The sequence below is a fragment of the Mustela lutreola genome, chromosome 3 (assembly GCF_030435805.1).
Source record: "Mustela lutreola isolate mMusLut2 chromosome 3, mMusLut2.pri, whole genome shotgun sequence".
Lineage (NCBI taxonomy): Eukaryota > Metazoa > Chordata > Mammalia > Carnivora > Mustelidae > Mustela > Mustela lutreola.
In genome coordinates this window covers 23,639,583-23,661,959 of record NC_081292.1, presented here as the reverse complement: position 1 = coordinate 23,661,959, position 22,377 = coordinate 23,639,583, and the positions used below count along the sequence as shown (strand labels likewise).

The window sequence follows — 22,377 nt, the reverse complement described above, 5'->3', positions numbered from 1 at the left end:
CCAACCAGAACCAGGCCACACTGGGACTCTGACCTCAGACCTCCAGCCCTGAGAACCATGTGAAAATCTGTTCTGCTGTTTAAGCCCCCAATCTACGGTATTTTGTTTTGGTAGCCTGAGCTGACAAATATGTGTATGCTTCTAAATCACTGCAAATGTGAATATAAAGTATTATATATCCACGCAAAAATAAAGACAAATGAGCAGAATCATGAATAGAGATATCAGGTACTCAAGCCCTATCAGTGGGAGACTTTCCACCCCACCCCCCAGCTCTCATTTTTATTTCTCCATGTTTAACAGGATTTTATATAATCGCTTTGGAAAATTTTACTTATCAACAGGTAAAGCATTTGTTTTCTGTTGAAATTCTAAATTCTTTTGTAGCTTTGGTACAAATACATGATACGTCACTCTACTCTGTACTTAGTTAGAATGCTGACTCTCACTAGGCTTGTTTTTTATTCAGCTTAAGCACTGTATGGTAGTCATGTACATGTTCAACAGGCATTTATATTACAGGACTAAAACCCATAGATAAAACTATACCAAAAACTTTAACTTGCAGCGAGAGCTCTAACTTCGATTTATAAAATAAAAAGAGTAAGTTTAATAAATTAATGCATATTTATAGGTAAAAATTTAGAAAACTCTTGAAGCGGGCTAAAACCCGATTTTTCTAAAAGATTACTGAAATCAAATAATTTCTACACAGAATGTGAAATATATATATATGTATGCATATATATTAAAAAATATGTAACCTGTGAATTATTCCTAGAAAGAATGTACCTTAATGCAAGAGATACCTCTCATATCTTAAACAAAATATAAATATAAATCCTTTTTGGAATGTTTCTATTGTCACAGAGGCATTTTGAAGGCAAGAAAGATAACACACTTGTCACTGACAACTCAATTATTGGTTTCAGAAGGAAAATGCCACATCCCTTGGATATGCCACATCCATTTATTTTGTTCAGGAATGTTCAATAAAAGCTCCTTATAAAAAGCTCCTATTTGTATTATGAAGATATGCAGTATTTAATATCTACCTATAAGGAAACCAGAAATTTGCATTAATATCCTTTTAAAACTTTTATAACTTTTGTGACAGTCTTTGACATGAGATGTGTGCATAACCTTTATGTATTTAAGTTTACGATGTAAAGAAACTCAAAACTGAACACAGCTTGCCTCTGGAGAGATGAATATTAAAATAACTAAAATAACTTTATATCACAGTTGTTAAATTATCATAGTCTGGAAGAGCAGTAGTTTAATTAATTCTTGGCCTATGATTGGCCAGAGTTCAATTAAAATCATTAATGTCAGTACTCATTAAATGAAAGCTTATTGCTATGCTAAAATGGTGAAGGTGAAGCTAAAGGAAGGTGATGTAGTGGAGGGAGAATCTCTCTGTTAGCTACATGGAATAACTCAGGCTTTACAGTTTACCACCAATTAGTATTGCTGGCAGCAGGCATTTTTTAAAGAGTGCTTCCAATGGTCCATTTATGAGGACGTTTTGTCTAAAATTGTATTCCCTGTAGCTGTAATTTATTCACTGGCTGTGCTAAGAGCTATGGTAAAATGCCAAACAAAATGAAAAAGGCAGAGGGAAATGGATTTCTTTTTACTAAGTGGGGTATTCCTATTTTTAAAGGCAGCTCTTGTCAGCAGATAAACTTCCTAAACTTAAAAAAAAAAAAAAAAAATCCTTCAGGAAGTAAATGCATATAGAAATGGGGAATTTGTAAGATTTAGTTAAACTTTATGAGAGGATTCTAACTAAAATCTGAGAAGAAAGTTCTGGAAGTACCTCGGTGAGCCACAGAAAGAAGCCAGCCAGAGAGTTTGAAACACAAAGCGCCTTCACACCTTACTCTGCTGGGATGTGAGCCGTTCAGGCCCTGAAATACCTTCCTTGAATATATCCCCTGAAGAACTGGCAAGATCTACCTGGCATTCTCGGGTCCTAGCTCAGGACCACTCTACTGAATGTGCCTGACTTCTAGTCCCCAGAGCAGCCAAGATGACGCTTGCAAATTCTGAACTTAAAGTGGAAATGAGTATTCTTTCCCTGCCCTGTATTTTATGTGAAATAGGAGAATCCTCCTTTTAAAACGCTTTTTATGTAATATTGAACTTTCAAGGTTTCTCCTTCCTGCCTAAATTAATTTCACCAAATTCTGATAACCACTAGAGCAACGATCTGTTATGGGAAGTTCCCAGAAATCAATAATTTCCTCGTTTGTATCAAAAGAAACATAATGCATTACTAATGATCTCAAATATATCTCCCCATAACATCTAAGTCCATTTCACCATAAATCACAGGTGCTCTCCGAGTGACTGTATTAAACTCTGCGGGAGCAGGCATCGCAAGCCAGGGAATGGTACACATCACACGACAGACCAGGCTGCTTTATAAAGCTTTTCCTCAAACAGTCTAACAAGCTCTTACCGAGTGAAGCTTCTGGTAGAGGCCACACGCGTTGCATACATATCCACCATTTGCATTCTTTCGCCAGAGAGAGGTCTTTGTGGTCAAGCAATTGGCACAAAAAACACCCGAGCCTCTACGCCTCTGAAACAGGGGGAAAAAACACAAGGTCAGAGGTGAGTCACATGATCAGTGGAGTTAGACCAAATCAGCCCAGGAGTTTTGTCTTTAGACTAGCAACAATGACAGTATAAAACCACACTGCCCATAATGAGGTCAGGTTCAATTGTGTTTAATAGGCACCACTGATTTTCATTATAATTAACCCTACAGTGATGGATGAGGTGTGTGCAACACCAAAGGCTTTTCACAGACACAGCTTTAACTTTTTGAACTTTGGGTTTTGTGCCTTTAATGATGGCTCCTAAATGCTGAACCCTAAAATATACCTTCTAAAAGTGTCAAAACAAAAGTCATAAGACAGAACGTGCGATGTGTTTAATATACTTTGGTGAAGGGGGAGCACAGGCTACCTGAGCTTTAAAAATATAGTGAAGCGTGGAAAACGCGGCATATAAACCATTTAAAATTAAACCTGATTTGTGTCTTTTTGGATGTCATTCATGTAACACAAGTATTAAGAGAATATCACACACTCAGTTCTAGTTTTGGGGGTTGCAATGGTAAACTTTGAAAGAGAACACCATCTATTTCCCAGAGCTGAGGGGACCAGTCGAAACTTGTTGCCAACTCGAAGTACAGTATTACTGAGAACGCTTATGAGGTGCCTGTGGAAGCCAGACAAGCTAGTTCCATCAATGGCTATTTATTTTATTTGCCTCAGACTTGGAAATCACAAGCGTTTCCGAATACAAATTGATTTTAGTGGGCTGAATTCTGTAATCACCAGATTCAAAAATAATCTAAGAATATTTAAAAGTAGATAATTAGTATTGCTTGTTCCATTCTTGCTATCAAGTCATGATTCCATTAAACTCACTGAAACAAAAGTCAGGCTGTGTTTGTAGGCGCAAATACTAACAGGCAGGAAATGAAATGCTCTTGCTGCAAGAAAAAAAAAAAAAGAAAGCCTGAATTGCAACTTCACTCTCCTTTCTCTAGCAAGCGAAGCCTTTAATGATAAAATATGCACGTTAGATAAGGAGTGGAAAAAATGTTGCTGGAACCCAATTTTATTATAAATTTAAAATCACAAATACCGTAAGTCAAAATTTCAGGGATTCATAAAATTTAGGCAATTTATTTAACTTGAGTCCATACTGTAGACCAGTGCTATCCCTGCCAAGAAAATACAATGGTTATAATTGTACTCTGATACATTTCAAATGGAAAGCTTTCTGCAGACATAATTTTGGCTTCAAGACTGGAACACTTTCTTGGCATTGAAAGGGCATTTGATTCATCGGGTGTTTCACAATGTATCACTAAAAAGACCTGGTGAGCAGCCAGTTCCCTATAGGGTAATTTTTCCATCCAGATGCAAGTGCTATCAGAGGCCCTCGTCAGCTAAACTAATTATGATCTTGCAATTGCTGATGCCTGCTCACTCTAACATTCGACATCCTCCATTAATCATCAATACAAGGAAAATGAATGAAACGTAAAGAAATGAGGGCTGGTAAGCTGCACAGCCATAAAAATCTGAAATGAGAGCAATAATTTAACAAGATTGGGGGAATGTTTTTAGTGCGCACAAAGTCAGGCTAACAATTGCCCTTTTCAACCAAGAACACGATTTCATTAGTGTAGCAGGTCGTGCTACTTTAGGTGATGTAATAAAAGCTAAATTTTGCACAAAGATAATCTCTGGCTCCCCTTTTTCTCCCTCTCTGCCCAAGTCGGGACCAGGAACATGTCACGGTTAGAGCAACGGCAAACACTGGGTGTCAGGCCACAAGTCCCAGTTGGGACCTCCTGCAAAAGTAGAGATTGCTCCCTCCTGAAAAATCAATGAACTACTAGATGCTATGTTTATCAAACATTCTGGGGCCCCCCTTTATCTGAAGTAAGCTGAGGAGCCTAGTTAGGTTATAATTGTGAAACTTTCCTAAGGTCACGCCATCTTTTTCCTAGATCTAAATAACACGTTTGGCAAATAAACACCAACTTGATCCACATAAAGGCATTGTAAATGTCCATTTGGAAACTAACCCACATACATGGCTGAGACTCAAATCTGAATGTGTAACCATTCACTCCAGCCTGCTTTTCTTTCCTTATGCCCTGGGTGCTTGACACAGCACGCCAAAGTGGGTGTGATCCTGGTTTCTGAGAGCGTTTCAATCCTTGCACAATTTTGTGCTTAATTCTCTTGCAAAGAAAATGCCCTTCATTAGTTAGAGGGAAAGTCCTAAAATTATAGCACTGGTTTCCACAGGCCTATCTTGCTTTAAGCAGCACTTAGGCTCCACTAAAGAGGTATATTTTGGGAAAACTATATCTTATTTAAGACATCAGGGGTTACTCTGGATTCATTTACCCAGAGTCAGTATAGCATGGAGGTTAATAATCAGATTTAGGAGTCAGACTACTTGCATTCAAAACATGTCTGCCTTTTGCCAGGTGCAACTTTAGGCAAGTTACTTAGCCTCTCAAAGCTTCAACTTCCCCACCTTTAAAGTGTGAGCCGCTGTAGCATGTGGGCAAATGGATACAATTAATATAGTACCAGGGATGTAGTAAACACTCAGTAAGTTAGCTATTTGTCAAAGGGATTCAATTATTATTATTATTTTTTGGTACAAGAAAAATAGTTGGTTAGCTTTGTTTCCATCTCCTTAATCTTCTCATTGAACATAATAGAGATGCTTAAGACATACAGTTGGATATTATCAATTGTAGTTCATTTGTGACAATCTTATCAAATACGAGAATGGAAAGTTGAGTCAGAGTGAAATATCTAGGTGTTCACACCTAGGATTCAATAGGAGCGTACTTGTGTGGGGGTGGGAAGTAGGAGGGAGGTGAGAAATATTTCACATATTGAGTTAACTCCCTTCTAAACACATTTATTGCTTTGGTAAGCACTGGTTCACTGTAGTTTTGGTGCACTTGGAATTTCTGGAAGCAGCAAAGAAGGTGGCCCACGTGGATAGTATCCTTAGCTGTGTGATCACAGAATCGTAACTGTGCCACATAGCCCTCAGCTACAGAACAGCTGAGAGCCTGACCTGGTCGCTCTGTGTAAGCTGGCTGGACAGAGTAAAGCATCTCTTTGACGTTACCAACATCCTTAGCCCAATCACATGCAGAAAAGCAGGTCTGTGGCCAAAGGAAGGCAGAATAGGAGTCTCCCTCACCCCACTTTTGAAAAACAAACTTGGCCTCGTTAAAGAGAAAGAAAGGCACCAAAGACTTTATTTCATTCATAGTTTATCACGCATGACAGAGTTTTAAAATATTTTGTCATCCTCCTATACACTGTGCTTGTTAAGGACAGAAATTATGACTCCTAAGATATCCTAAGTACCAGGCACCTAGGACAGTGCTCTGTCTTGACAGACTAAACATTAATAAAATTGAAAATATTCTACTGGCATTTAAAGAATCTCACCTGCTATTATTTTTTTAATCATTAAAAGTTACTCCTAGTTTTGAAAAAAAAAAGTTTTTAAAAAATATTCCTTCTAAATGTCACTCATGCGGATCGACAAATTTACTTCCAGTTGGGCAGAGATAACTAATGATGTTGTAGAAAAGAAAATCAAGAGAATTAAGGAATGTCCCAATCTTACAATTCACACTTGTTTTTGAGGAGCAGTTGAAGTTAGGTACTTGCTAGGTCCTGAGGATACAAAATCAGGTAGAACAAGGCTCCAATTCTCCTTTACAAACATCATTAGGGTCATATGTTGTCCATGGCTCTATATGTGCACACGTGTGTTTAAATAATAATATTAAATAATAATAATTATTTCTCCTTTTCTACAAGCTTTTTTTTATTTTTAAATGATTATTTATTTATTTATTTATTTATTTTGGGGGGGGGGAGAGAGAGTGGGGAGGGGCAGAGAGAGAAGGAGAGAGAGAATCTGAAGCAGACTCCCTGCTGAGCGTGGAGTTAGATACGACCCTGAGATCATGACCTGAGCTGAAATCAAGAGTCCAACACTTAACCAACTGAGCCTTCCAGGTGTCCCCAATCTGTTTAAGAGTTAGTAATATTTTATACCTCCATGACATTATGCAGGAGAGAGGAGAACTGAGTCAGATATGGTCCTTTCTGGAGAGCAGATGAGAGGAATCCCTAGCTAGGGGATGGTGCCGCTGGCCCTCCTGAGGGGGCATATTTAGCCTGATTCTTGCCCTGTGGTAGGGGTAAGAATCTCAGGCTGAGAGAAAGCTGCATGCTTGTCCATCTTCACAGAAGCACCACATTCTCTGTCCTTGGACTTCCTTAAGCGCCTCTTCTACTTGTTTGTGGACTTAAGTGAAGGAATTAAAATTAAAATTTCTAAAGAGAAAAAGTCCAGAGGCAACAATTCGAGGAACTGATTTTGTTGTCTGTTTTTTTTTAAACTTCGAGTTTTATGGCTTGCCTAGTAACTTTTAGGTCACATTTGTGTTGCCTGTACATAATTTCTGTTGGCTGCTAATTTCCTGTGTGAAAAACGAAGGATGGTGATACAAACAGTTAATTGTAAGCATTTTTGAGGCCAGTCAAAGGATAGCAAGTAGTTTTCAGTGATAATTACTGAGAATTCTTCGGGATTACTTATTTCCTTTCCATGTTTCAAATGTATTACGACCACAATACTGACTTTAAAACAGCAATTTAGGTGATGAATTTGGACAATCACCCATGTTAGGATTTGAAATAGAAAATGACATTCACATCTTTTAATATAAGCACATTTTAAATCCAAAATAATTTTTTTTTCCTGCTTTGAAGTGCAACAAGTATAATGACTAAAATAATGGATCAAACAAACAAATTAATTTAGGTTCATAGCTAACCACTGTGCCGTTGTCACTATCATCAAATTTTTCTGAAAGCTTCTGGTTCCAATTTTGCTGTTGGGGGCTTAATTCTTTAGTGTGTTATGGATCAGTGGTTTGGGCCGTGGCACATGTATTGGTGAACCCATAGGTGTCTTAAGAAAAAAAAAATGGAAAAAAACGTTTTAAAATTGGTTTAGTTGTTTCTATTACTTATATTACTACTTAAAAATCAGCCCAAAACAAACACTTGAACATTTTCAAATTTCATTAACAGCTGATTTCATTTGATTAATAAGAAATAAATTTGATTGAATTATTCATTCAAGTGGCTTATCATTTAAAGACATGGATATTTATCTCCAAGAGATTAAAGTCTCCATTGGAAAAAAAGTTTGTGCAGAAATGATCCTTTATATTAGTGTTCTATGTATAAGAACTATACTGAAACCATGTAATTACATAACAAGCTTTGATAGGCAGAGTATTTATTCACATTTTTTATGGTTTTTATATCTTAGCCATTTTAAATCAAATCAATCTGAAATATGATACACATGCTGTTAGGGCAGATATACCTCAAATATTTTTTGACTTTAAATAATTTCTGTGTTTACTTGATTATATCAAGAATCTTTTACAAACTTCACTTTAGCGACATGTACAGATGGCTATGATAGAAACTTCTAGCACAATTTTGCAGTAATAAAATTTCAATGGTAAATTTAACTCAGTTTCATTCTGGGAATGTAATAATTACCGATTGCCCAGCATGTGCCTGACACCGTGCTACAAACTGGAGTTACAGGGACATATATGACAAACATGCTCTATAATCTCTCTGGGTTTCCAGTAGAATGAGCTAAAAACCTACTAAGTGTGGAGTTAATGCAACACAAATTGAGATGTTCATAAACACTGAGAGTTAAATTTATGCAAATTATATGTAAACTTTTCTGAGGAAACAAAAGTATATTAGATCAATAAATCTAATTTATTTACTTATTTAGATTTCATTTTTAAGTAATCTCCACACCCAACATGGGGCTCAAACTTACCAACCCAAGATAAAGAGTCATGTGCTCTACCAAATGAGCCAGCCAGGAACCCCAATAAAGCTCATTTGAAGACTGAAAGTTATCTAATGACAAGAGAGCTTACTCTCTGTGTTCCTTTACCAAAGTGGGTAATAACAGTCCTGTAATAACAGGACAAAGATCAATAACATTGCCCTACTGACTACCAAAAAAGTTGATATGCGTTAAATAATGTATTAATTATTACTATCATGTTAATGTATTTATTATTACTATTGTGTAGTGGGTTGGCATTCACTAATTATGAATACATGATGATTCATATTTTAGTCATTTTCACTGTTATTTACTACTGGTGACAGAAGGCAACCTCTCCTTCCAAATTCCCCCCAAGTGAGGATTAACCAGCTATTGACTACCTATCAGTAGATCCTACAAGAATGCACAGAATGCAGTGCCTAAAACCACTAAAAAATAGACGGTGGCTTGCAACGAATGTCTTTAAATTAATAGGCTGAATTTTCCCCAAAGCACAGGCTACCTGATATTTTAGGAAGAGCAGGGAAAGAACATTGGCAACATAAAGCAATAGTTACCAATAACTTGGCTGACTTTTGTTCCAAACAGAATTGTGAAGAACAGTGCAGCTGAAATGGGCTGCACAGCAAGTCTCTGCCTGATTTGAAACAGCCCTCTTTGCCCTCAGATTTCTTGCCAGAAAACTGAAGAGACTCTCCAAGGTTCAGCCAAGCACCCATCTTACGATCTCCTATCTCAGAATTTGGAAACAAAACCTGTTTACCTTGCTTATTAAATTCACTTCCTCAACACATCAGCCATGATAATGGAGATAAGTGTAAACAAAGCTGACATCCCTGGCTAGGAGCAATGGAACGAACTCTCTTCCAGGACATGAGGCAACACATACTCTAGTAACCATACACTGTACCCAGGTATGAATGTGCCTGAGACTTACTGCACTGACACATCACCATGTGGGAGTTGCCCTACATATCAGGAAACGCTAGTGTGCCAAACACATTAGCTCCATTTCTTCTGAGATGCAACTGGCGACTACTGAAGTGAGATAGCAGATAAATCAAGAATTTGCAACCTATATCCCACACTTCTAATCATTCACAGTTTCTTCAAATCGGCAGAATTTACAAGTGAATCACAAACATCTAGAACCCATTACGTAGGTCTGAAGGACTCCATCTCTATTCTTTGATTCACCCCATATTTGGTAAATGAGCAAACCAAATATCCAGTGTCATGCCCAAATTACATAAAGAACCAGGACTAGAAAAAACTCACATCTTTGGAGTTCTACCCACATTGTTTCTATAACACTGTTCTGCCTTTACAGCAATATGTACATAGACAGCTAAAACTATGGTTGAAAATTTATGTCTGCACTGTCTTTTTTCATTCCACGTGAAAGTCATTATTGTCAGAAGAACTACTCAAGTCTTTCACTTCTATTTCCGCCACCATGGATCCATTTTCACCTTCGGCTACACCAAGGCTTTGTGGAGGCTTTCTCCACAGGGACTTTATTCCATGCCAGTGCCAACACCTGACACTGAAAAGGAAGAAAAAAGGCTTTTTGGAGGCACAATTTTAGCACCTCTTAAGCAAACTTTGGCAGGAGAACAAAGTTGATTCTGTTTTAATAAGTTTATTGCACATTTTACTTAACAGTATATTCTGTAAACACATTTAATATGGGAATTAGTCACATTACAAAAAGTAAAAATCTTAAGTGATAACAATAGAGAAGAAACTTGTTATAGAAAAAGCCTAATGTCCAAAGGGTTCAGCTTCTGTGCACTTAAACACAAATTGAGTTATTTTAGATATTATCAGTGTGGGGTTGCCTTTATAATAGATAATGATGATGATGATGGTTATTTTGGAAGAATCAGAAAATACCAAACAATAGTCAGGAATTCTTTTCATGGGGTGGTGGCTGGCTAGCTCAAGCAGGAGAGCATGCAACTCTTGATCTCGGAGTTCTAAGTTCGAGCCCCATGTTGGATGTAGAAATTACTTAAAAAATATAAATGAAATCTAAAAAAAAAAAAAAGAATTCTTTTCATAACAGATAATGACTGGGCTGTAAACTGTTTCCATCCTCACAGCATTCACATATACATCAAGGGTTCTTCACTGGTTCCTAACATTCTTTCTTTTTTTTTCTTAAAGATTTTATTTATTTATTTGAGAGAGAGAGATCACAAGTAGGCAGAGAGGCAGGCAGAGAGAGAGGAGGAAGCAGGCTCCCCGCTGAGCAGAGAGCCCGATGTGGGACTTGATCCTAGGACCCTGAGATCATGACCTGAGCTGAAGGCAGCGGCTTAACCCACTGAACCACCCAGGTGCCCCCCTAACATTTTTTCAATAACATTTATGACACTCTCTCCAGAAAAAAAAAGAAAAAGTAAAAAAACTGTATACAAATAACTTCAGGCTGTTCGAAAGAATGTCCTTCACAAGCATTTGGTATGGTTATCTGAATGCTCGCAGATTTGAAGGTTAAGAACTCCTAACATTTATTATCCCAGTTTAGATCAAAATGAATTACCAGTTACTATTTTTCTCCCACTTTCATTAATGAGGTAAAAAGACTAAGAATGGTTCTTTGACTTATTTAGTGTCAAAAAATACATCCTAGTCTCCAAGTCTAGATAAAAACATAGGACTGTGTTCCAGAAACCGTTTCTGAATCAATTATCTGATAGAATTCTCTTGCTTGACTACATTATGTCTCTTTTTAATAATCACCATCAGACATCTAATATTTCTCAAGACTTAACTATGTATAGGATGGTAAGCGATAGCTTTCATTTCATTATCTGACCTTGTTAAAATGATCCTAAGAGACAGGTATCATTATTGTTGTTGTTGTTGTTACTGTTCTTTTTCTTCTTCCCTCCGTTTTACGGAGGAGAAAACTGAGGCCTAGCAAAGTTTTTCAGTTGCTCTACAGGAGGGCTAAGATAACAAACTCAGGTCTCCCTCACTTGAGAGCCACAGTGCTGAACTATGTTTCAAGTCCTAGTACTAAAGAGGCGATTGGGGAATTTTTACCAAAAATATTTCACCATAGCTTGGTTTTGAAGAACGCTTATCTCTTCAAACCACCCTATAACAGCTGATTGAAATTATGCAAGTTTTGAGGTACCAGAAAGAAATGACTCATCCTTGATCAGATATGGCAACGATCTGTTTTGAAGTTGACAGATACAGTCATAGCCAGAGGAACACAACATTTGGCTGATGGAGAGGTAGGGGTAGGCAAGGGGGTTGGGTGCAGTACATGTGTTTTAATCCTTCCATCACAAAAAAACAAAAACAAAAACAAACCCCAAAGAAAACAAAACAAAAAGAAACAAAAAACCAAAACAACAATAAACAAACACAAAAAACCAAAAGCCAAAAAAACCCCACTCCAAAACCATGTAAAATAAGCCTCTGTTTAAAAACAGAAAATTAGATGACACCACTGACTTAGCTCCTAATAATGCCAGTCACATGGGAGGGTAGCTGTGAACTAGAATTTCTGTTTTTGCATTAGTCTTGGCTAGAGATGGGGCAGCAAAAATGATGCTGGGGTTCTGACAAGTTCTGTAAACACATATGTTCAGATAACAATTTACTAGATTTATTTTTTACATACTTGTATGTTCCCTGGCAAAGACCTTTTGCAATGTGTGGTATCATCATTATTCAATATAAAACACTGCCGATTCTGAAAGATGAGGTTATTTTAATAAATTCCTCAGATCTGGATAATATGAAAATATTTATAATTATTTCCCCTATTATTATATGTAAAAGTATATGTTCTTCATCAACCTATAGAGCTGACTTTGATACTTTTCATGTGTGATAGTTTCCATTTCATTACAGAACAACGAAGACCAAAATATTCTTAACTCTAAACACTTTTTACAGGCTATCAAGTTGAGAGGATACAGTACAGATCAGATGTTAAAACATAGCATGTAGTCTGCTGAGCAGAAGGATGGTAATTGCTGCTTATTTCCACTGAACAGTATACAAATTATGGAAAAACAGTTAAATGTACTGAAGTTCAAAATAATTAAGAACCATGTTAAAAATCTGCCGATGTGTGTCAACAAGAGACTTGGATACCAAATATGCAATTTGGACTAAATACTTGGTAAGACTAGATTGGGAATACTTCTCGTATCATTTCATCCTCTAGGACCTAAATCCAAAAAAAACCCCTAAGAAACATAAACCTGAACTTCAGTTAATTTTTTAATCTATAAAATTCTTTTAAAATGTTGTCTCATTTGTACTCAGTTTTGTACTTCCTTGGGACACATGAAGTCGTAGGTATTTAAGTCCACCTTTCCAACGGTTAAAATAAGTGCCTAGTATGTTATGTCATTGTTCAAATTGAAGAGTTATCTTTAAATGAGGATTCTGTTCCTGCCAGGAGTAAAATCAAACTTGAGCAGAGAATTTCATTATAGAAGCACGGTGCAGACAGGGAACTCTAAGCTGATTTTTAAAGTTTTAATAACATTATTTTAAGAAGACAAGTTGAAATTATGAATTGCCTTAACAATCATGATGTAATTTTGTAATAACTGAAATCTTTCATGGTAAAACTGCTTCTTCAGTAACTCACACAGTCAATTACACAGGAAAGCACTGTAACAGGGCTGTCCTCCTGCAGCACCCCCCCACCCCGCCACATTCAAATAGCTCACGTACACGACTTCCTTTTCCATTACCAACTTGTCTGCAGTACCATCTGTAAAAACGAACACATACCTTGTGCTGCCAGTTTCTGCTTTTGCAGGTCCATTAGTGGGACTGGCTGCAGCTGCTCAAGAAGAAAGCAATGACTGTCTTTGTTTTTATATACATATATTTCCCCTCCAGTACGACCATATCAGTGCAAGGCAATACCTCGTCCTGAGTAGGGAACTGCTCTTAATAACCTGACTCGGACCCGGTTTTCTGCGTGATCTGGAGTTTGTTAATCACACGGTATCACATACCAAAGCAAGAACTACCTCATCGCATCAAGGACTCTCGAGACAACCCCTCAGTCACTCCTACCCAATGGCACAGTTAAAATCATTTTGTACTGTGACATTCTGTCCATCGAGCAGAGTATCAGGAAACCAATACTGAGGCCTGGCTGCACAGCCTATGACACAAAACTCCTGGGGAGTGAGCTTTTATTTCATGAGAGGAGCTTTGAAAATAAAACACAGCAACTCACTTTTCTAAAACTCTGTTCTCCTCTGCCTGCCTCATGTTTACATTACTTTTCTGTTAGCATTATTTTTTCCCTAGACAACCACCATTGCACTATTCACTCTGCAGAAGATGCAAATATAGTAAAGCAAGAAGTGACTTCAAATTACTTTTTTGAAGTGATCTGCCTCCAAGAAACATTTCTCCCTGTTGTGGAGTAATAGGAATTAAAGAAAAAAAAAAAAAAAAAAAAAAAAGCAAGCAAGCAAGCAGATACCATCAACTATCAAGTTCTTAAAAATATAAAAAAAAAAGATTCATAGAGAAGCTGAAATTAAAAACACACATAAAAGAAAAGCAGAGATCCAAAAAAAAACCCAAAAAACAAACAAACCCCCCCAAAACACCCCAAAACAGTTTAGCTGTTTTCCTGTGCTATTCCACATTTATAAATTTACCCCACATACATTAAAAACTACTCTTCTTCATAAGAGGTACTTTGGTGTCAGTGTGAACATTAGAATGCCAATTCTGCCTTAGCTTCTCATATATTGACTTGTCTTAAATCATCAAATGGCTCTGCTTTCTCAGCGTTTAGGTAGAGGAGGCAGAGTGCTAGCTTGCAATTATTTACAGACACAAGTCACTTCCAGGGGACTGGGGCTATTAAGGAGCAGGCCCATTTCTCTTTCAATCTTTGCATTATCAGTATATGGTACATAGTAGGCATTTAACTAATGATAGCTTAATTGAATTGACCTCTATCAGAAGACAGGATTCTGCGGATTTCAATAAACGTTGTGTTAAAATATACATGTGTGTGCACATACCACACACACACCATGATCAGCAGATTATACCTTAAATGAAGCTTTATTCATGAAACACATGTGGCAGTCATCATTACCAAAAATATGACTTAGATTGGAAACAGTTTCACTTTTGTGAAATGCAAAATAAAATTAGTAAGTCATGCACCATATTTAGACTCTATATTATACAACAGGAGGGAAAAGAAATGGACTTTGCTTGAGCTTGTGAGCAATCTGCAAAACTAGTAGAAATGGCATATGTTGATGTGTGTATTTGTGTATGTATATATATGTGTATATATTGAAGTGACAGTACATATACATATATATACACATGTACACACACACACACACAAATTCGCACAGCATTTTATCACTGACATGTAGTGAGATGTTGCTAGTTGATTTTATTTTCATTAAAACAATTTCATATTTTATGAAGGGCTAAAATATGGGCGATGTTGTTAAAATTAAAGAGAAAAAAATCCCAAGAGTTTCCTGAAGAGTGGAGAAGAAAGATAATTAACTGTGTATAAAAGACCAAAAAAGAAATGAAGGAACAGAGTACCTAGGAGAGTGTCTTTTATGTCAGCCTAATAATTACTGATTTTGATAGGTGGAAATTAAGACATCGAGAACGTGTGATTTGTTTTTATTACTGTGTTAGTGTCCTCTCCATTCACTTACACACTCAATTAACATAAATACAATTATATATGGGAGAATACTGAATGCTATGCTTGACATATATCAGGAATTCAATGAGTGTTAAAGATTTCCTTTCTCTCTTAGTTTCAAAAGATACTGAGTATCAAAAGATATTAGATTTTAGAAAATACTGAATAAATAAGATTTTGGCATGTATATTCACATATATCACTCAATTATCTAGAGTTACATATTTATGCACATATGTATAAAACGTATGCAAAGAAGCTCTTATTTTTTCTATTTTTGCAACATGCATAGAGGATGAAAAATGATCCTAAAACTTTTGCATTTAGGTGACTGTCTTAAAATTTATCACATCAATTATGCGCTTGAAAATACTATCTATTCTCTTCCCCTCTCTCTTCTATTCTTTGTCGTTTGCTTGTGTTCCGAAAAACCTTGAAGGATTTCATTACATAAAATAAACCAGTCTGGTGGTGACTTATTTACCATCATGAGAGTCATCAGTCTAGCAAAGAGACACACCTCATCCTAAAACACAAGTGGAAATTTGGGGAAGGAAGCTGTATCCTTTGGAATTTTCGAAAACATAAAAGAATGCTAGGTAGGTCAAGTTCCCTTATGAATATTACTCATTCTAGCTAGTTTTCTTCTTTTCATATAGTGCGATCACACAGATTAATACATTGTCATAAAATATGATGATGGATATTTAATTCAAAGACTACACAAAGCTGATCCACTTAGATTTATACAGATCAAGATTTAGAAACCTCTGTACAAAAATTAATTTGGGGTGCTGGCTGTAAATTTATATTCATAAGCAAATATTTGGAATTCGATATCCTCTGTTTTATTAAAATACATACACATATATACATATACATATGCACACATAATACAGTAACATGTACACATACACTTAAAATATGTATATGCACATTTGGCGCACATTTCCTTTCATAAAAATGAATTCTAGGTCTTTCAGTTTAAAATTTAAAAAGTTCAGAGGGGGACAAACTTGTATTTTAAAGGGTTTACTTTAAAAACAGAACAAAACAAAAAAGTTACATTTCTTTCCCAAATAAGAGGTTATTTCTGACTAGAAAGTAAAATATCTCTGAGGAAAAGTAGATATAAAAAGTGTAATGACAGAATCAATGAATCAATGAAACTAAAGAAACCAGCAGGCAGCATTTCATGAAAAAGGAATAACTTATTAAAAAACATTTACAGATATTACATGCTCCAAAAAACTGTCCTCTCTGAAGGTTAAGTAGCTAGCTCTAACTTCAATCATCCCTCTTTTTCCATCTACTTTATAATATTTTATTTCACTCATTGCATGTATGTACATATATACTTAGTGTGTCCATATGTATATTTCCTTGTCAAAATAAAAATAGAAATAGTCCTATTCTTTTCAATTTATCCCAAAGGAAGGCAATAATTCAGAAAGAAACAGAATAGACTGATTGGTACTAGACTAAAATTCAAAGCAATTCACATGTTACCCGCCCCCCAAAAAGGTAAAGAGAGCCTTATACATAAAAGTCCTAACTTTTAAAGAAGAAAATCACCATTAGCGCAGAGGTTTAGCTAATTAGCTGATCTAATGCTGAGCTTTTATGTTTGTAGGTTTACAAATTTCAGAAAATGACCAAATTATTCCACTTATACCATTAGCTTGACCCCTTCCAGAATGTGACCCTCCTAATAGATTTGTTTTATAAGATACGACATCTTGAACAGCTGTGCTATTCTTTCTTGAACTTGACTTTTTCTTTTTTTTTAAGCATGAAAATAGACTGATTTACTAAAACATGAGTATTCTTTGGTAACAGTGGGGGGAGGGAGGCATCAGAAATGGAAAAATAATATGAGTTCCTATCTCAGCGAGTCATTTTGAAACTCAGAGAACACTGAAGTATTACAAACATTCGTGGCCAGTTAGAGAAATGATGTAGAGAGAACTTGAAAATAATCACTATGAATTGAGTTCATTAACATAAGGAGGTATGAGTATTAAAATGGAGAAGAAATTCATTTGAACGTTCTGATCTTCAAATCCCCTACCACTGAGGGGACGCCATTATGTGCTCGGTGCAAATGGAAGGATGTTTCCAGTCTGGTTAGTCAGGCTCTCTCTAGAATTTTACTTTTTAAAACGAAATAGAAATTGAGATTAAGTTAGACAATTTCAGGGAAAAAGTTTTCTAAATCTCTTATGGAGCAAATAACTTGCAGGCACATTGGGAATTTTAATCTATGCTAAAAATACCTCTAGATAGATTCTATTTAATATAGCAACTAAATAAATAGTTTGATGGAACTGGAATACTGGTCTTATTCAGAACCCTCCAGATAAAAAGCCACACTGGATTAATAGATGAAGTGGGAAGGGGGAACGGCTTGGCATTTAATAATCATGGCTTCTACCCTTACTCAATTCCCTATCAAGTTTAATCTTGCAGAGGTACTTAGGCTTAAGAGTTATTTTTGTACCTTGGCTCCAAATGGCATCTTGAATTAAAATTCTGTAAGTACTTTAGACAAATAATAAATTTTGTAGCGCAGTACTAAAAGCACATATGAGACTATTCTTAATTTCAATTATACTTTTACTATATCAGTGATCTGTTTATCCGATCTCTGCTTCTGATAGGTCGACCATCATCTAACACAACCCAAGCTCACTGTTATTTTTATAAGAAGTGAAGGCATTTGGGGGGGAAAAAAAAATCAGACAACTCTGTTTCCAGTGTCTCAGGGATAATTGTTACCTTTCTCCTTTTCAACTTGAAAAGAAAGCAGGGTCTATTTTGCTCAGGGCAGCTGTTTAAAGCTCCTGCTGTCAGAATCTTTTCAACTTGAGTAGATTTAGGATTATTTAAAAATGATTGTTGTATCACACCAAGTCCTCTATTGCTGTTAATACTTGAGCATCCTAATGTCCGTACACAGCACAGCAATTAACCCAGGAGATACGTGTTCACATTCGCCTTTGTGTGTGTGTGTGTGTGTGTGTGTGTGTGTGTGTGTATACACATATATTTTTACATGGGTGATTCTAAATGGTTTATTTTTACTTAAAAATTTTTAGACAAACCTGTGATGGGAAATGTAGTACTGGTAGTCCAACATATAACAACATTTTAAAAATATTTGGTCTTCTACTTCTAGTTCTGAAATTCAGATTTCAAAGCAAACTCTGCAGACTGTTCACTTACAACAGAGCAACTTCTGTGAGCTGATTCACTCTTTTACTTTATTTTACTATGCGATATGCTATTATAATGTAATCCCAGAACATCAGCAGAGAGGTTTTGCTTTAACAGTAAAACAATTACAAAAATTCTTATTTTGAAAATATGTTTTTCAGCTCATAGCTTAAACGATTGGACTTGCTTTCATTATTAGATAAATATATATTTTTTAACTTGGCAACGCTGGTATCATTTTCCATTAGAACTGCAATTAAAATTCATTTTCATCCAAGCCATAAACATTGGTTTCCTTTAGCTTCGTTCTAAGTTGATTTAGATTTTCCCTAGTAACCCATGCACAGCCTTCTCCACCCCTCTACTTCTTTGAATGTTTATTACCTGTTGAAATCTTCTTGGCTTGCAAGAATAGCAGACAGGAAAGGAAAAAACTTACAACCTAAACGCCTGATATTTCATCAATAAAGGAAGGATCTTCTCCCTTAGGAATTCACTGCTCTATAAACTCTGCCTCTTCTCCTCTTTCAGGAACAGAGATAAAGATTCTCTGCTTCCCACGAAATCAAAACCTCAAGTCACTACGAGACACTGAAGAGCCCAAGAAACATGCTCTTACTTACTTAACGATTACAGGTTATTCAACTGTAATTTTTAAATGCAACTGCTAATCACTTGCTATTATACAAAGATGACAAGGCCTCTGACTCTAACTCAGACTTCTTCCCAAGTTTCTCAGAGGTATATATATTCATAATATTCATTATTTTGGTTCTCTCAGTGATAGGAAATCTACTTTTCTGGAGACAGATCTCATTTCTGAAAGAAAGCAACATTTATTCAGAGGAACGCTGATGAACAAGATGGCAGAACCACTTAGGTAGGACCCAAGGGTGGCAATGTCTATGACCTAACAAGGATGGCGTGTGGACAAGGACTGATAGGAGTCAGGAACAGCACTGGCTATCGTGCAGGGGCAGAGTCTGGGACCCGCTAGCAGGTCAGGTGCTACCCCTTCCCTGCTGGGTGGTATAGCTTTGCTCAGGGAGCCACTCAGGGATTTGCTCAGGGAGCGGCTGCGGCACCCAGTGGATCTGGGACTCGGGGCTGAAGGCTAGTCAGTCGAGACTGAAGGGGGTTTACCACATTGAGTATTAGTCTCAGCAGTGTCACTTTGAGTAAAAGTTAGATGTAACTAGCAGATCGCTGGCAAGGTCGCACGGCTCAAAAACTGGTGCTGATCATTATTCTAAAGACTTACAACAATGTTCTCTCCAAAGTCAGCAAAACCTGAATAAATTGGCAGCTTCCTCAGGTGGTGGTTTTGAAAGTCTACACTCACTTGGTAATAAGTTCTGGTATGTTTATTTATAAACGTCTTATTACTTTAAATTATCACCTCATGTAAGGAAAGTTCAGTGCCTTTGAAGTGTTTATAATTTTGAGGGGAGGTAAGGTAAATATACATGAAGCAATTAAGAGAATGATGCAAGAAAGGAGACATGTCTAAATACTAAGATTTTTATGATTCCTCTGCTTCTAAATGCTACAACAAACAAGAAATGTGAAACACACACACACACACTCACACACATATGCACACACCCTCTCACACACGCGGCCAAGGAGCCCATGCAAGAAGGTGGGAGGGCTCGAACACACTTTCAATCATTACTTATCACTGTAACTTTAAGTTTCTTTCAGTTGCTCATGGCAGAAAATACAAGCCAAACTAGATTAACGTGAGAATAAATCTTATGACTCCTGCCAATGAAAAACCAGGAAACACTGACTTTAGGCACAGATTAACCAAGATTCAAGGGGTATCATGAGAGTATAACTTCTCATCTCGTCTGCTATATGTGCTCACTGCACTAACTACAGTTCTATCCATACACCCTCTCTCTGCTTGGCAAAATGGCTGTTAGACTAGGGCCATACAGTTGATTGAACAAGTGAGGGGGGAACCGTGAGTCCTCTTTCTTGATAGCTCAGTACAGTGTCCTCAAGTAGGGCCTCGTTGACCTAACTGGAGGCATGTCCCTGTCCTACTATATAGCCAGATGGGATATATGATGGAATGCCTAGATTGGTTTATTAGGCCTAGAGTAGTTTCTCTGATGTGAGTTACAAATTACCTCTCATCCAAATGTAGATTTTTATCTAGTAGGTCTGAGATGGGACCGGAGATTTAATATTTCTCATAAGCTCCCAGTTTGTGTAACAAAAAAAGGCACACACTTGAGCTCTGACTCTTGGGCAAAATCAGCTTCATCTGAACTAGATATTAAAAAATGAGATTAAAAAAATCAATACATTTCTTCTACTACCACCCATCCCCCACACTCTTCTGTATGTTATCTTTCCAGAAGAGGGATCTTTTAGTAAGTAAAGCATCTGTACTAACAGTACCGCTGATCACATCTGAGTGGGCCAACCATGCTACCTAATATTTCTGTGGTTTGAATAATCCTTGAAAGAGGCCATCATTATCTACTCTTCTCATGTAACTCTCTTGAAAGAATTGATCCATGCCATGTTCTTTTTTCTACAAAAGCCACACTACGAGGAGGCAGTATAATGATCAGTCTACCACCAAGAGCCTGTTTAGAAGAACGTGGTAAAATCTTATTGTCACAAAAAGCAACGATGCCCCCATGACAGGTGCCATGCCATGGTCAACTCTTTGAGATTCAATCAATCCCATTTCCTTAGTTCACAGTGAATATACAGAATATGTTTAGAAGGTTCCCAATAAAAGCCCTTGTGGCCAGCCCATGTGAGAACTCTCCTGAAGGTTTACATGTACTTAAAAGACCAACAGACCTTTTCGCTAGCCACAGTGATGACAAAGGTAGCATCTGATTTTTTTCTGCAAGAATGTTCTTACTATCCTGTGTCAAATATCAGAAAGTATTAAATGGGCCAATAACTGTTTCCATTGGCACCTGTGTCAGAAAAATAAGTTATAGACAAATGTACCATCTTTATCTTCTAGATACGCTGACTATGACATTAACAAGAAGAAAGGCTTACCGTCTTTCAAATGAGGTATCTAAACAGATTGAGAAAAATATATACCTCTTCTGATCCTATGTCTAGACCTAGATCATATTTACACTTAAATATTAGTTACTATCAATTTCAACTTTTCCTCATATCCTTAAAGAGGCGGTATAGTCTTTTGTTTGAATTCTCTACATCACAGGGCATGTCTCTAGTTTGGATTATAACTCAGAGTCAAAGAGAGTATGAGACTACTTTCTATATTCCTTCTTGGGTAAAGAAAAGCTATGACTTTCATTTCCCCCTATGAACTGAAAGCATCTTATAACTTAACAAATGAATGTTATCAAGTGTCTCATAAGAGTATTAAGACTAAAATACCAAAACTTGGCATGTTTTTCTATTTCTAAATGAAAGCAAGCCAATGTCATCCAAAAGATGTACAAGTATCTAAAAAATAAAAAGTACAAGGCCTACTTATTGCCAAAAGCATCTAAATCTAGTGCCAAAAAGTCTTACATGCACAGGATTGCATAAAATCCAAGGCCTGTGCACAATGAACGTGATAATTAGGTGACACGTATCTGTCATGACCTACTTATTCATTAAGACTTAATACCATTCATTGAACAGCTGCTTGGTGCCAGGTCCATACTGGATGATTACGGACCTATAGCTGTAGAAGACATGCTCACTGACCATCAGAGAAGCCATATAAGCAGAGACCTGGTAAGTACTCTAATAAAGCTATCGATATTTACTAGGTTATGCTTCAGGGGAAAAAAAGAAGAGCAAAAAGCTTATCATTCTGAAGGGTCATGAATATGATACACACAGAATATCTGGTGTTGTGCCAGTCACATAATAGCTGTTCAGTAAATCAGTCTCTTCTTTATGTATTTATGTATAAGGGGGGGTGTGTAAGTAACAAATGATCTCCTGGTCTCTTCCAGTACTTGCATTTCCATAATGGCTCATTC

At 36.7% G+C, this 22,377-nt stretch overlaps 1 protein-coding gene across 4 annotated transcripts in view; it reads right to left on the bottom strand.

The window, feature by feature from the left end:
* The window catches only part of TRPS1 (transcriptional repressor GATA binding 1), a 255,702-nt gene that overhangs the window by 7,293 nt on the left and 226,032 nt on the right, over positions 1-22,377 (bottom strand). For all 4 annotated transcript variants that reach the window (XM_059165741.1, XM_059165743.1, XM_059165744.1 and 1 more), the window contains one exon: positions 2,468-2,590. In XM_059165741.1, the coding sequence (XP_059021724.1) occupies positions 2,468-2,590 (123 nt within the window). The remainder of the gene's footprint in view (positions 1-2,467; positions 2,591-22,377) is intronic.